Raw genomic sequence first — 16,164 nt, forward strand, 5'->3', positions numbered from 1 at the left:
CAGAGTGTTGACAAAATACAAGCAGCAGGAAGACAGTAAGAGGGGCACTGACTTGTATTCATACACCCCACCCACATATTAGCATAACACACTGTTCATATGAATGGAATACATGAAGACGTGAATGAAAACATACACGTTAGTGAACAGTGCTTTCTGCGACGGAGGAGGGTCGAGCCTGTCGTTACCAACCAATCCCTGACTAAGGGTTGAACAGAGAGGGAGGTCCTTCTTGAGACCAGAGATTGGTGTGTGTGTGTGTGTGTGTGTGTGTGTGTGTGTGTGTTTGGAAGTGAATGACTTTGCAGCTAAGACAATGAAATCGTATCACTGCAGTTAGAAAGTACTATCATTGAAATACAAGATAAAGCTGCTCATACTTTCCTATAAACCACCAAGGCAAAAGGATGAGCGGGGAAAAGACACAAGAGGTTCCTGTACACTTGGGTGGATGATAAAAACAAACACTGAATGGCAAAGTCAGTATTTTTATGATGAAATATGTACAATCATATATGTATAAGTGTGTAGTTTTGCGTGTCTGTAAATAGTTGGTAATAATTTATGAGAATTTTGTACATAGGTCGATCATTTGTGTAAATCTGTATCACAGACTGTGCCCTTAATATAAAACACTGACGTATTTTAGCAGCAGCTACCCTCAGATTTGAATATAGAGCACCTTTTTGAAAACTAAAGCGTTGCAAAAATAACAAGAAGCAAAATTCAGGAGCAAAAAATATTTATTTGTAAAAAAATATATGGTAGAAATAACTCCTTTCAGAAAGATAAAGGAGATATATTTATGTACAATCAGTGAGTTCTTTCTAATCTACAAAAATCATTTGAAATGAAGCAGGCGGCGTTGACAAGCAGAATAATTATTCCCCATAAGGTGTCCAATTTTTAACAAAGTTAAAGAAAACAACTGTATTTATTTTTGCTGTTTTTTCAAATGATGTCTGAACTGAACTGATGTGTGTTGGTACTTAGTCATCAATGTTTATCTGGCAACACTACAACACAATGAGCAGTGATAAACAAAGTGTTAAGGAGTTTTGATTTTAAGGTGTAATTGTGGCATTTAAGCGTTCTGTATGCAAAAATTAAATAGAACTTTTCAACAGAAAAGTTAATAAACCAATGGCTCAAACACATTTTCTTATTTTTCATTATGCAGAGTTACACGTCACACATGTTTTGTCAAACCTAGCCCCAATTACATAAAGGTGTGTGGACAGAATATCAAACACATCTTTTAACATGATGCATTTTTATACAAATCACTAAAAACACACAGCCTCAAAAGTGAGCAGAATGAACATGATGAACTTTAAAAGGAAGGAGTTATTATGGCACTGTTGTTTTTGATTGTATTAGATTTCACTGCACACGTGTAACTAACAACTCTAAAAAAAAAAGGTGGCTCCCTCTCCTACATTCAGAATTAGAGACACTTTTCTCTGTTTTCAAACCAACAGACGAAGGTCTTGATACATAGATGACTCTCTTCATATTGATATTTTTTACTAGCGGTGGTTATCCCAAAATAAATATTAAGACGTTATAATGACTAAAAAAATAGATTTACATGTTGAGTGCTTTAAGAATTTATTGCCTTCTGATGAGCCCTTTAGTCCTCAAACTCTGCAGCATAAAGCACTTGCTGGAATTTCATCCGCACCTCCATTCTCTTTTTAATTGTGAGCCTCTTCAGTGAGGGCAGAAGGCTGAGCAGAAACAGTTCATCTTCATCTCTGAGGCCGGTGAGGGCATCTGAAGGACCTATCTCACTGTCTGTGGTGGTTTGCCTTTTACGTTTAAGAGGGACTCCTATCTCCTGATGGCTGTTTGGAGAGGACTCCACAAGAGCAAAGCTTGTACTAACGACAGGCAGGGGAAGCTTCTCGTCTTTATCGCGCTCTTTCTCCAGGTCATCACCACTTCCAGCTCCCTGTGTGGCATGAAAGAGGGATATAGTATTAGTGGTTTACACAGACAATAACACTTCTAAAACAAGCTTCAATATATATGGTGATTTCAGGAAGCTGGAGCGTACATATTATGCATTTATAAATTGTCCAGCTTAGTACCTATGGTATTACAACACAATGTAATGTAATAATGGCTTTTTAAGATCCTCTCTTGCTAAAGAATATTTTCCTTCGCCTTTAAAAAAGGGGTATATATTGCAGGAATACTCTACTGTCACCTCCAAGAGAATTAGATGTCGACATATCAAGTTCTCTTTACCACCCAAAGCCAAAGAAGTGCACTTTAAAACAAAGAACGATATCTAAACCTGCAGGGAGTTTTTGTGAAGTTCAATATTGATACTAATGAATGAACTGTAAATCAGGAATAGAAAGTTGTAATATTTATCAATAACTTGATCATACTCGCCATGTATTTTTTTACATGAATTCCTAAAGGTTTCCACATTTCACAACACATTTGAAAGAGTTGTCTCTTTATTTAGATTCTTTAAAATTGATTAGATCTAAGAATGCCTTATATCTTTATGAATGCTTGCCAGATATATGTTATTTGACCCCAGACAGAAGCTGAAACAGACTTTCTTTTGTCTTTTTACTTAGTTTTTGTATTTATTTGTACTATTGTCTTATCAATTTTACATCTTGATTTTTTTTGCTCAGTCTTAACTTGTATTTTTTCTTGGAATGTATTATGCTTGTGAATTTTTATTTAATACTTATTCTGAAATAAAGTAAAAACAAAATTAAAAGGTATTACAACTGTGTAGCGTATGGTGTGTAAGGTGTCCGTATATAAAATGTATGTTTGTTTGTGTATTTATGTTTTAAAGGTGCACTATGCAGTTTGGGGGAAGACATTTTAATGCCGAAACAAATAAACTGAATTAAGTTAACAAACTCTTTTTGTATTCATGACTGAATAAAGTGAATAAACAATGTGACCTGAAAGGAAAACACAAATTCATACTGTTTTACTTCAAACAGCGTTCTAGGGACCAGATATTCCTTGAGTTTTTATTATAATGTCATTATTATTGTAAATATAAGAACTCTGAAAATGTCTTCTCCAAAACTACATAGTGCCCCTTTAAACTAAGAACGACTGACTAGGTTGTGTCACGTTTTGCTGTGCTTTTATTTTGAAAACTAACCCGGATATCAGGCAGGTGTCAACGATGTAGCTAGCGGTGCTTTTATTCGCTTAGCATGTACTTCGCTTTGATACATTCTTGGTTTACCGTGAGGGATATGCAGCTAATAATATATTTTTAGCTACGTATACAGCTATACTGACAGACAATATAACTTTATACAGATAAATTACCGAGTGAGTACAGTTAGCATATTGTTAGCGGTGGCTATACTTCTGTATGTGGAGTAATGAGTAATTAGCTACATGCTAGCTACGTGACCAAGCTAGTATTTTTGTTATGTACTGTCAGCGAGGGACGGGCAGGCTGACACACACCTCGTCGGTCTCCCCCATGCCAGCTCCTGGTCTGGGTTTGACATAGGCGCTGAGCCAGGCCAGCTGGTTGTACAGCACCGGGATGGGCCTCTCCACCGGGTTCTCGTCGTCCGTCAGCAGACTGAAGTTTCTCTTGGCCATTCGCTTCTTCGCTTTGCAGAACTTGTCGCGTAGATTTTTCCATTTCAGCTTCAGCTCCTCCTCCGACTTCCCCATGTTCTCCGCGATTTCTTTCCACGACACGTGCCCCTTCATGTTGTCTTTGTAGTCCCGCCGCGACTGGTCGTACAGATTCGGGTGTTGACGTATCAGGTCCGCCAGCTTCTTCTCGACAGTGTTCATTTTGTTTGTGTGTGTCTTTATTTCATCGCGAAGTCCTTTCGGCGGCGGCCCCCGATCGACGTTCGTCTCCCTCGCCGGGTCACGGTTGGCAGAAGGAAGTGCGAAGCGCCATTAATTCAAAATAAAAGTTCTGTCATTGACGATTATTATTGTAGGAAATGTGACATAAAAATAAAGTGGATTTTCCATATATCACATTTTCTTTCATTGAATTATAATACACAGTACTTCCATATATTCACACAGTTTATATTTGTATTACGTCTTTTAAGTATTTTCAGTATTGTTTGTTGTTTTGCACCTACAGACCACAGCAAATTCCTGGTACGTGTGGACTTACTTGGCAATAAAAGCGATTCTGATTGTGATATAGTATAATTAAAGAAACAAAACGATGTAAATATTATGTCCAGCAGTAATTACTGTACAGCCCCCCAAAAAAGAGCATACAACTGAAAATGCAATCTTACAAATCAAATAGAAAAACAGCTTGAAAGTGTGTCTGTTAAGCATTTTTACTCGTGCCATTAACAATGAATTAATTTGATAGTTGTTGGTCAGTCTTGTTGCATCTTGTTCTACATAACATGATTTAATGCCTCATATCTATGTGTGAAAATGTTAATGTCAAGATGAACCTACTAACAAAAAAACAACCCGTGATCCTTAGCACTTTGACTTTTATTCAGCAGTGTACTGTGCTTCCTGCCTGCTGACACTAGATGGAGTATTTTTCTCATTTCTTTTCACCTCAATTTATCTGTGAGGACTGAACAGTTGTGGCAGTTCAATAAAACAGGAACCTTTGGTTCTGGGGTAGCTTTAAGGACACACAATACTGTCCTAGACAAAAAAAATTTTTATTGTGCTTCTCCTTTGAGGACACAGTTAAGGGACTAGAAATGATGTGTGTGGCTGAGTGTGCTGGGTTGTCATTGTCCATAATGTTTTGCAATTATAGTATTTTCTTCTTTATTTTCCTCCCTATGTATGTCTTTTGGGTTCAAAAATACTTTTTATCTATGCTACTGAAATATAGTAGTGGTAAAGACACACCAGAAGTGCTGGTTATGGTGCAAACTTCATAATTAACATAATTGCTATCAGGTGGTGGATGGCTTTTTAAGTGCATGTTTTGTGAACATAAAGAAAATATCCTGGAAAAATCCAATTGTTTGCCAAACATCATAATAAATCTTGAAGAGTGTGGTATACAGCTTTATGGTGAAGAGTGTCCCTCTATGAAGGATATGAATGGAATTGATTTGACGCAATTACTTGCTTTGTGTAGACAGATATTGTGTTAAAGTATTAACACTTTATTTACTAATCCGTAGTCTTTATTTTTGCAGGTTTGGATCTTTTGGCTTGGGATAACATCTGATTATCAAAGGCCAGAATTTAAATGAAGGCTAATTTGCATAGTTTTTAAATGGTAACTATGTGGAGACTCCAGACAGGTGAGATGAATACTTACAGCCCTGCATCAAATTTCATTTACATGTGAAGGCCAAGTTGCTGAGTTGCAAATCAAACGTCGTCTCTGCTGGAGGCAGTCTAAGTGTCACCTGGAGGAATCCTGATGTGGGACAGTACAGATTACAGGGACAGCACAATGGATAACACTAATTAGGAGGACGTCAGTTATTATCACAGAGATGTCACAAGTGATGGCACACCCAGTTACAGGGACAATTACAGCACAACTGACTAGACTACTTACATAGGGTCTACAAGAGGTGGCACCCGGTTATTACTGGGATCCAGAAAGTCAGGTCACCTTCATTTAAACTGGAAAACACAAATTAAACAGACAGCAGAAGTGATAGTTAGCAGTTTTGACTGATAACTGTGGAGAGATGTCATTCTTGTTGACAGAGGAACAACTTGAGACAAACAGTTGCAGCCATTGTTTAAACATGTGCAGAAGGGCTGCAGGTCAAATATGCATCAAAAGTCATTGAGACTTTTTCATACTTTATGAGTCGATAGCTCTCTGACTGCAGGGGTCACAAGACTTTTGAGAATTTAAAATGGGGTGATGGTATTAAAAGGTTAACAAAATCTCTTGTAAAAGTTTGGGAAAATACAGGGATGAATATTTTAACCTTCTCCAAAAAGAGAGGAAACCTTGTATAACAAATCTGATTGAGAAATCTTTCCAGTTCAGTCTGTATAAACCCTCAGATATTAAATTAAAAAAGACATACAGAGGGAGAAGTTATCCCTACTCTGACAAAACACAATGTGATCTAGACTTTTGGCATATTAGGCACAGAACCCACAAACATTTTCAGCAGACCAGCATCTTCCTCCCGCAGAGATGGTGGCAGACTGCCTGTCAGCAGACAGTAGGGAACCACAAGAGAGCAGCGGAGCCTTTATCTTCCTTCATGAGCTGCAGCATCAAGCTCTCTTGAGCGCTCATAAGAAAAGCCATTTGGCAGCGTCACCAGATGAGAGCTGCGTGACCTCCGTTTGTCAGGTGAATAGAAACAAATTGTATACAGAGTTTGAGAAAATATACAGCTGTCCAGTTCCATGATCCATTTTTAGAGGAGATTTAAACATTGTTGTTTTAGCAGATTCAAGGTATGCAAACCTCATATAAAAGACACACTATATCCTCATGTCATAGGATAGTTGAGGTTGTTTGGTATGTTAAACAGAAAAAACAGCGATAGTCTTTGTCTTTGAGATAATACAGGATACAGTTTGCAGGCAGGCTGGTGCAACTTTGCCTAGAGGGAGCCACAGAGGCTCAACCAGATAGTCTGGCACACCAAAGCAATGATCAGAAATCATCTGCAGTCATCTGTACTTTCACCTTATTTGTATTCGGATATTGTTACATGTTCATCTACAATGTGTCAGCTGTTTTCCACATCCCATCTGATAGTCATTACGTTTATACAGAGGATTGCCAATGACAGACAATAGCAGAGAGACAATTTTATTCGTCTGCCAAGTACAACCAAAGTATGAACCACAGTCTGCCATTGATGTAACTGAACAGTTTGCCCTACAGCATTAGGAGTTGTTGTGTCTCGGCCACTTTCACTGCCTGGCAGTCCAGGAATTTGGGCCACTGACCCTCTGGTCCGGAGGTCACTACTGCAACCATTTGGCTGCTGTCATCTACAAATGTCTTCATTCTGTGTTCATGTTGTCTTATGGAAACAACTCAACACAAATAAAAGTTGCAAATGAGGTGACACTAACAAAGTATGAATATAAATTTAGTGCGTGTTTAGTAGTCTGCCATAAATTAGACAGATATTAATGCTTTTTGGTCGTTAATGCTGCCATGTTCGTCTGTCTGCTGTGACATCCTCCCTTAAGAGGGTGACTCAACATCTCAAATCGTCTCCACACACACATCCTCTGCAGTGTGAGTGGCATATTTATCTTCAGAGGAAAGGAGGAGGGAGAACAGAGGAAGATATACGACCTAAAAACAGACACCAGTCAGGTAGTCCAAGATAAATCTGTGACTGTGTGTCTGTGGATGTTAGTACTCGAGATGAGGCCCTGAGCCAGTGAGCCAGATAATGTAGATCAGTGAAAGTAACTGAGCAAAAATCAGTTTAATAGACTGAGTTGAGATGTTTGGAAGACCTAGAAGACGATCCCAGAACAAGAGCTGCGCTCTCAGTTGCCAAGTTGAAATGCACTAATTTTATCATTCTTGTCTAGACCTGATAATCTGTAGACTTTAATATCTGGTGAGAAGTACAGATATTTTCCAACCCGAGTCATCCTGTGCTATCTGTGCGTGTGTGTGTGTGTGTGTTGTTGCAGAGCAGCTCTTTCCCAGACCAGTGATAAGTGTCACCTCAGTGGGGGCTTTAACACCTGGGCTGGTGTAAAGGCGGGGGGACAGGGGGACGGGGACGTGAGAAGTCTGGGGTTCACACCTCATTGACGGTAGGAGATGATCCTGTAACTAACCTCCTAATACACACACACACAAACACACACACACATACACACACACAGAGAAATCCATTGTGCACATTGAAGGAACATACCAAGTTTCAGCCCATTTATGTACACTAGTTCCCAATGATTGCTGTTTTTGAGATAGACGATACATTACAGAAAAAAAATAATAAAATAGTCATTTTATTTAGCCTTGATTGTATTTACGTAGAAATTTCAGCTGTGAGCTGGGTCTGATTTTAAAAAGCATTCGCAGTCACTCCATAATGTGAAGTCTTCTGCGTGCCAAAAAGCACTGCACAAGTTAAGCTGTCAACAAGTCAAAGCTGCAGGACAAACAAAAACAAAGACTGATCATGGTTTATAATGTTAATAAATATTATGTTATGTGAAATCGAGCATTTCCCACATTTTAATGGTTTGTATTTGATAATAAACTCATCTATCTTGGTTGTCAGTGTCCTTGAATGCACCCAAAGACAACAGCCCTGCGTTACCATGCCATGATCATGTAAACTTAACAAATACATAAATAAACTTAATAAACAAAGGAAAATAATAGTTACTGAGTGAACTGAATCTATTTGGGAACTAATGACTGCCAGAGGAAACTTGTGGTATGCTTTAAATGATGCTTTGAAATTACATGAGATTCATAGCTAACCGTTTACTGTCATGACAGACATTATTCTGTCAAACTGGATTCTTGCTTTGGAAACGTGACTTTTTTCTCATGAACACGCCCACATGTGATGTAAAATAAGTGCAGCTTTTTCAGGCGAGCAGTTTCATGTCACACTGTTTCACTGCTGCTCTCACAGTAGATGTATGACAGGGCTCCATACTGCCAATGTGTCCTATAAACTCTTTCTCACACACACACACACACACACATCCTGTTCCTTTTAACAGACACATGCTAAAGAGCTACTAGGACTCATATGTACTATTTAAGGCTTCTGTGAGAGCTCTTTCTTTCTTTCTTGTGGCTCGCTCAGTATCTCATCGTCCTGTGTTCTCTCTTCCATCAACTTTTTATCTCTCTTAATCTATTTCACACACTGTTAATCATGCAATTAATCTTGCACAGTTAATCATTATCTGGATCAAGAGGAGATACAGGCTATGCTACCCTGAGGCGGATACTTCTGTAAAATGCTGTTCATATGTGAATGTGACTCGCATCCACACTGGTATCTTCAGGTTGTGTTTGAAATGTTTGCCATCCAACCGAACGATAAGAAAAAACTGATGAATATTCTCATAAACGTTCTCCTCATTCCAACAGACAGCAAAAGACTCACTGCACCACAGCCAGCATCTGTTAACGAACAGGTCAGAAACAGCCCCAACACATTTCTGTGGCTCTACTTCTGTCCATTTTGAGAGTTTGAGGCAATAGAAAGCTGGAGCGCTGAGAGACAGGTAGTCAAGTGTGTGTGTGTGTGTGTGTGTGTGTGTGTGTGTGTGTGTGTCCCCCTGTGAATGTGTGTGTGTTGTCAGTCCCATGTTAAAGGGAAGTGTCTGTGCTAATCAAAGAACAGGATGAGGTGACATGTACCTGCTGAAGAGCTATCAGCATTTTTACTGGGCTGTTTCCCCCAGCCACACAGAGACAGTGTGTATGGTGTGTGTGTGTGTGTGTGTGTGTGTGTGTGTGTGTGTGTGTGTGTGTGTGTGTGTGTGTGTGTGTGTGTGTGTGTGTGTGTGTGTGTGCGTTGGCCAAAAGCATCAGGCGCCTCACCATTCCAAATTTCCAAGTATATCATCAGGATGCAAAATTACCGCTGTCGCCATTGTCACTATGGTCTTAGCAGCTGGATCTCTGCCTGGGTGCAAATGGAGGACATTTTTTGCAGATCATTGTCCCTTACCACATTCGCCTGCCCACCAATATCTACTATGTCTCCTGCTAATCTAAATCATAACCCTGTAGTTACTGTGAATATGGAAACATTTAAATGCCACTATGGAATTCAAGCAATTCCAGTCCTCTCTTGCTGTAACAACAAGCCTGTTTTCCCTGAATGACAATGGCTTGGGGGTGTGACATGGGAGAAGTATTACAGCATTATACAGCATCAACAGTTTCCCTCTTTCTCACAATTGTCTCTGGAAATCAAACTCCCCAAAACTCATCTTTTAAGATATATTCAGATTCATGATTTTGGGGGAAAAAAGATTTTTCCTCCTTGCTTCATCCAAAAACTCTCATAGATTATATATTGGAGATCGATGTGCTCAACAAAGGAGATGTTTCTCATCTGTATGACCTGATCTCAAACTTAACACCACCACCACATCTGTAAGACAGCACTGAGAGACTGACTGTGATTTTCCGGATGATAAGTGGGGTGAAGTTTTTAGACAGAATGCATTCCTCCTCCATCAGCGACCGTCACAGCCAACATCCAACATGAGCTTGTTCTCCGAGTATAATGGCCTGAGGTCAGGCTGTCTAAAGTTAAAACTGATGTTGATCCACTATGCGATAGATGCAAGCAGGCTCCAGCTAGGTTTAGAAAAGGAAGAAGATAAAAAGAAGCGATATCTCTGGTTCTGCTATATCGATTTTGATCATTTGTTTTTAAACTGGCCATAATGAGTCCAACAGTGTCGAACAGTACTAGACCAGTGGACTGCTTTTAAAAACCTGGCACCTATATTACCCACAATGCAACTTAGCCACTGAGTGACATCACTGGAAGCAATTTATCAGATAACATGCAGCTTCCTCTGTAGCCACAAAAGGCGTTATACTACTTTTTTCACATATGCTGTAGTACTCCCCAAAACCTGTAAACACACTTTAATGTTTAAATCTGTGACGTTACTCTTTAAGTGTGTTGTAGTACTGCTCACACTGAAGTACTCAGTCTGCAGTCTAATTTGATAACTCTTCAACACATAATGTTGTCTTCTAAATTCCCCAAAATGTGCCCATGTGTCCAGTTGGAAAAGGATGACCTGGCAACAAATCTTTTCACTGTGATCAAAGAGTTTCCAGTCGGGCATTTACAGCCATGGCTGTGATTTACAGAGAGGAAGACGCCACCGTGGTGTGACAGACTTTTAAAGGCCAGTTAAACTGCGGCTTTTCCATTTTTCCTCTCTGACAATAATGCATTTTAAATCACGCACCATATGTGTCACTGAGTACATTGTTCACAATCCAGCTAGCTTGAATTGCTGCCATGTGGACAGACTGGCAACAGAAATTAGACAGTACTGTAGTCAGATAATAGGTTTCTTCTGAAACAACCTACAGAAACATTTTCTTTGAAAAACAAAATGCACACACACACAAAAAAACATCTGTCTCAGCTTATTCTCTATAAATTCTGTGTGTAAATGTTATGGATGGTATTTTGTGTTGTCCTTTATTCACAGATTCATAGACTGACTTGTGTATTAAAAGCACTTAACGTCTTTTACTGAGTCGCTCCTGTTGCACAGAAAACCACCTGTTGCTCACAGTATGGCACAAACAGGATGGAAGCTGGTAATTTGCTGTACATGTCATAGTCACGAATGTTGTATGTCGAAGTTAAAAAGGAGTCATCACCAGCAGATAGTCCTTTGTCCACTGTTGAAGGAGAAACACTGCAGACGAGCTGCAGATCAAAGCGTATTCCCGAAGTAATCATCCCACAGGAGGACGAGTGGCCCTGCATTGAGCTCTGGGATTTCCCTGTTATCCTGACCTTTGACCATGACCCCCTATCCCCACCTCCCAGACCTGCCTGCTAGTTAACCTGGTCGTCATGCGTGTGACCCATCAGCACTTCAGAGGAAGTCCCCACACAAAGTCATCTGCGGAGGGTTAAACCGTTACACAGAGAGCAAGAGAGAGACAGAGAGAGATGTGAATGAGAGTGAAGGAAAGGAAGAAAGAGAAGCAGCGAGTCAAAGTGTCATGATTCATGCATTAACACAGGAATGCCATTGAGAAGTGGAACAGGCACAGTAGTTTCCAGCAGCAGGGGGGACACCACGGGCATGCAACTGATGATCTAGTTAAAGGGAGAATCCAGAGCAAAACAAAATCCATGTGTGCTTTTGTTCCTCTGATCTTGTAGGGCTGAGAAAAATATAAATTAATGATGTGACCATATTGCAGTACATTGACAACACTACTAATACCAAAAGATCTAAAAGGTTTGATTTTAGAAAACGCAGAAAAACAGATAGCTCCATCCATATCGTATGCGTATCTAACGTTGAGCATAAACGAGCCTTAAGTCAGCGAATCCGTTGTTGATATAAAGATATTGATTAAAGCAGCTTTAACACTCTCAAAGAGCCCAGGTATCAAAAGTACTGTACCTTTTGAGACCAATGTGCTCAACAAAGGAGATGTTTCTCATCTGTATGACCTGATCACAAACTTAACACCATCTCCACATCTGTAAGACAGCACTGAGAGACTGACTGTGATTTTCCGGATGATAAGTGGGGTGAAGTTTTAGACAGAATGCATTCCTCCTCCATCAGCGACCGTCACAGCCAACATCCAACATGAGCTCGTTCTCCGAATATACTGGCCTGAGGTCAGGCTGTCTAAAGTTACAACTGATGTTGACCCACTATGCGATAGATGCCTAAGGTCAGGCTGTCTAACTAATTTGATAACTCTTCAACACATAATGTTGTCTGAAGAAAACCTAAAAGCTTTCATTCCAAATTCAGTTCATACTTTGGAAACAAGAAATCACAAAATATCCAGAGAACAAAGACTGTGGTTTCCATATTTCATGATTAAAAGAGAAGTAAATATGAACAGTGTCAAGAAAGCCTTTGTAAGCCTCACACATGCCACTAATATGATACCCGTAACACTTATGTGCTCTCACTTATTGTGGATTACAATTGTGGGAGCAAAAAAGCCACAGACGTCTGCGAAGATGACTGTCTTACAGTAAGAGACAATGCAATGTGTTTTATTTTTTTATCATCAGGATGAACAGAAAATAGCTGCAGATGGAAGCAGTCACTGTGTCAACACACACCGCACGCACACATGTGGCTCACTGTTTTTTCAGAAAAACAAAGTAAACACAATTTGAACTGCTGTGAAGTGTGTGTAAAGAATCAGACTGCACGTTGTGTGTGTGCAGGGTTTGAATGTTAAAACACGTGTGTTTAAGACCTCGTGGGTTTCTGTGGATGTCCAACCAATAATATCCTAACAGACAGGTACACATAGACAAACATTCCTTTCTTGACCCGGTGGAGAATAAATTATCTCAACCTCTTTGCTCTAAGCAGAACGAAAGACTTATATTTATAGTTGTAGTGAGGAAGGACAGATGTCTCTGCACAGTTGTTAGGACTGTACAACTGCACTGAATCCCACAAAACCCCTTAATAAAGAAAGAGGAGAAAAATGTCGAACAAAGGAGAGGAAACTAAAGAAAAGAGAGAAAGTGGCGAGGCTGATCTCAGGAAAGAGCAAACAAAACAAAGGAAGACCTCAAGATGAAAAGAGAGAAATAAACAACACAGTCAGAAAGTGGTCTGAGGCTACAAGAGTCTGCAGCGAAAACGCTCACGATGTCACACAACCAGATGTGCTGCGCAGCTATAGCTCGCATGCTTTCATACAGAATGCACAGAGACGTCTTGGTGAGCCATAACTAGTTGATGATACTGTGGTCAGTAATGCTGTGTTCGCTGAATATTTTCTATGATTCAATTGTTGTTGCACAATTCTCTACCCCCCAGATTCACAGAGATATATGGTCTTCATCATCATCATCATCATCATCTGTCAACCAAGATAACTTCACAACTGCTCGAGACAGAGCCGAGAAAAGGAATCTGGGAAAAAACAGAATCAAAATGAAACTGCACCGCGTATAGAAACACTTCTTGATATTAAAATACGTAAGATATATAATAAATACCTATAATTTAATAAGAATCCCTTATTGCACAGGCTAACTGTGTGCGTTTGCCACTAAGTACAGTACTTCAAAGATGAATGAGGATGTGGGTCTGTGAACTCTGATGGATCTTTACACCACACAGTTTGAGTGATAAACTTTCTGTTTGCTTTGTACGCACATCTGACTCCTCTTCGTCCTGTTTCCTGTCCTGTCAGACTTCTTTGCAGATGTCAGCTATTCCCCAGTTTTAACGATTAACTTGCTAATCCAGCTCCCTGTAAAATGAAATGGACAAATGGGACTCGGGCTGGCCAAGCATCAGGTCATGACGGGATGTTGTGCCCACATCTTTGTAAAGCCCTGTCTCCACCACTGGATCTAGCTGTCGTCAAGCCAACCGTGTTCTGGGCCAACAGAGAGCAGGACTACAGCAGGACGAGGAGAGTCCTGCTGTAGGATTTTATTTTCTAAAAGTAGCTGGCAATGATAGGGGACTGCTGATGGATGTGTGGGTAGTGGTTCCATTGAAAAAGAATAGCTTGGAGCAGCTCAATTAAAATAAACAGTAAATCAACATGAATGAAGTAGTACATTTTTTGGAACAGTGCACTTAGTTGAAATTCAAAATTGTGAATTGTAAACGAGCAAGTTGATTTTAATCTGCGTGAACTGAACTTTGAACTAGTTCCTGGGTTGTGTGAACGTGCACAACATTGCAATCAAGCCGATTTCTCATATGAACTGTGGGCAACGTCTAGAGAATCAAGTCCGGACACTGTCCAGAGTCGCTTTTTCACACATGTAGCATATAACAGGAGACTCTCCATGTCAGACGCGTTCTCACCTACTGGAAAAATACTGTTTGGTAGAGCGAGCAGGAGGAGGAAGACTTATCATTAATGATGACTGTTTCTGCGTTGACATCGATATTATATGACTGATCTATAATGCATTAGCTAATTATCAATCAACCATTTAAAAAGCCTATCATTTCAGTTTTTTGGGTTATTTGGTTGAACTCACCCTTTAATGCTTAACCGTCAACTCAGCCACATGTTCTGTTATTTATCCACCTACTGATTTAAGGGTGATTGCACAGGACATTTGTACAAGTGAACCCTGCTTCCCACACACACACACACACACACACACACACACACATACAGTCACATACCCACAAACAGGCACACAGCTGTCAAGCAGACGGACTAAAATGCACAGACATTGAACATGTCTTTTGAATCAGAAAAAAAAACCTGTCTCTTGTCTTGTGGGATGAGAAATACACAACTAGTCAACATTAACACTAATAACAAAAGCATTATTTATGGGAAATGTAACTGTATATCTGAAGCTCGTCTGATAGTGGAGACAGTGGTGAGAGACCAACAAAATGGGAAAGAATTTAGGTGGTTGACATTGAGCCAAGATCATAATTTGGGCTCAAACTCAAAACACCACAACATGGAATGAGTCTCTGCCTCTCTCTGCCAAACAACCAGGAGGCTTCACTCAGACCCACACTGTTGTAATGGAGGGGATCCCTCAGTGTTTTCTTAAAAAAACGGATTACATTACTATGTCTTCGGTCTTAACACACACAGTTATTTGGTTATTTGGGTGAACTCACCCTTTAATACATGTTTGAAGTTGGTCCATAACTTGTAATAAGACTCATCTGAACTTCATACTATCCCAGCATGATCACAAACATGATTACGCCTATCAAGTTATGTTTACATACAGAGCTGATGTATGTATCATCCATCCATTCGTGGACTTGCTCTCCGGATCTGGGTCACAGTGGCAGCAAGCCATGCAAGGTAGCCCATCTGTCCTTCTCTTTAGCCACATTCTGCAGCTCTTTGTAAAGGATGCAGAGGAGTTCCCAGGCCAGATGGGATATGTAATCCCTCAAACGTGTTCTGGGTCAGCCTGTCCTTCCACACGCACAGAATACCTTCACATGAAGGCATCCTGCTCAGATGCCTGAACCACTGACTCTTTGACACGAAGAAACAGTGATTGTACTCTGAGCTACATCCAAATGTCCAGATGTCCGGCCTCTCACCCTGCCTTTGAGTCTGGCCCTTTAGAATAACTAGAAACAAAACTTCGGTTCAGAAGACAATGCCTCTTAAGAATGAGTTCTGATCAAGTATACCCCAGCGCTCAGACACAACCGGGACTGTGCTTTTGCCATCGGGGGCTTTGGAACGATCTACCCGAGGAGATGAGGCTCACCCGATCAGTATCTTCTTAAAAATCACGTCTTTGAACTTATTCTAATAGACTTGCTTTTATGTGAAATAGCTTCTTTTTTTTTATCCGTTTTATCTGTTTTTAATTCTGGGACCCAGAGTCAAGGCACATCCATGTGTTTCTAATGGGGATCTTTAAATAAACACACCACATTCTTCGTATGTGATGCTGTCTTTTTTAACATCCTTTTTGTTTGTATTTGATTAGTTTTATATGATGTTATCTGTTTTACTGTTTATATTCCTTTGATTTGTATTCATTCAGA

General features: G+C 40.0%; 1 protein-coding gene across 1 annotated transcript; it reads right to left on the reverse strand.

Moving 5' to 3' along the window:
* Positions 1-1,153: 1,153 nt before the first annotated feature.
* On the reverse strand, positions 1,154-3,907 carry LOC140994805 (uncharacterized). Its single transcript, XM_073464592.1, has 2 exons — positions 3,466-3,907; positions 1,154-1,954 (listed from the first exon to the last, which is right to left on the reverse strand). The coding sequence occupies exons 1-2, from the start codon at positions 3,805-3,807 to the stop codon at positions 1,634-1,636; spliced, it is 663 nt and encodes a 220-aa protein (XP_073320693.1). The 5' UTR covers positions 3,808-3,907; the 3' UTR covers positions 1,154-1,633.
* Positions 3,908-16,164: the final 12,257 nt, after the last annotated feature.

This window comes from Pagrus major, chromosome 4, assembly GCF_040436345.1.
Source record: "Pagrus major chromosome 4, Pma_NU_1.0".
NCBI lineage: Eukaryota > Metazoa > Chordata > Actinopteri > Spariformes > Sparidae > Pagrus > Pagrus major.

Coding starts and splice junctions, on each gene's coding strand:
- LOC140994805 (XM_073464592.1), bottom strand. CDS start 3,807: ATGAACACTGTCGAGAAGAAGCTGGCGGACCTGATACGTCAACACCCG. Junction 1,955..3,465: donor GCATGGGGGAGACCGACGAG/GTGTGTGTCAGC, acceptor CATGCCACACAG/GGAGCTGGAAGTGGTGATGA.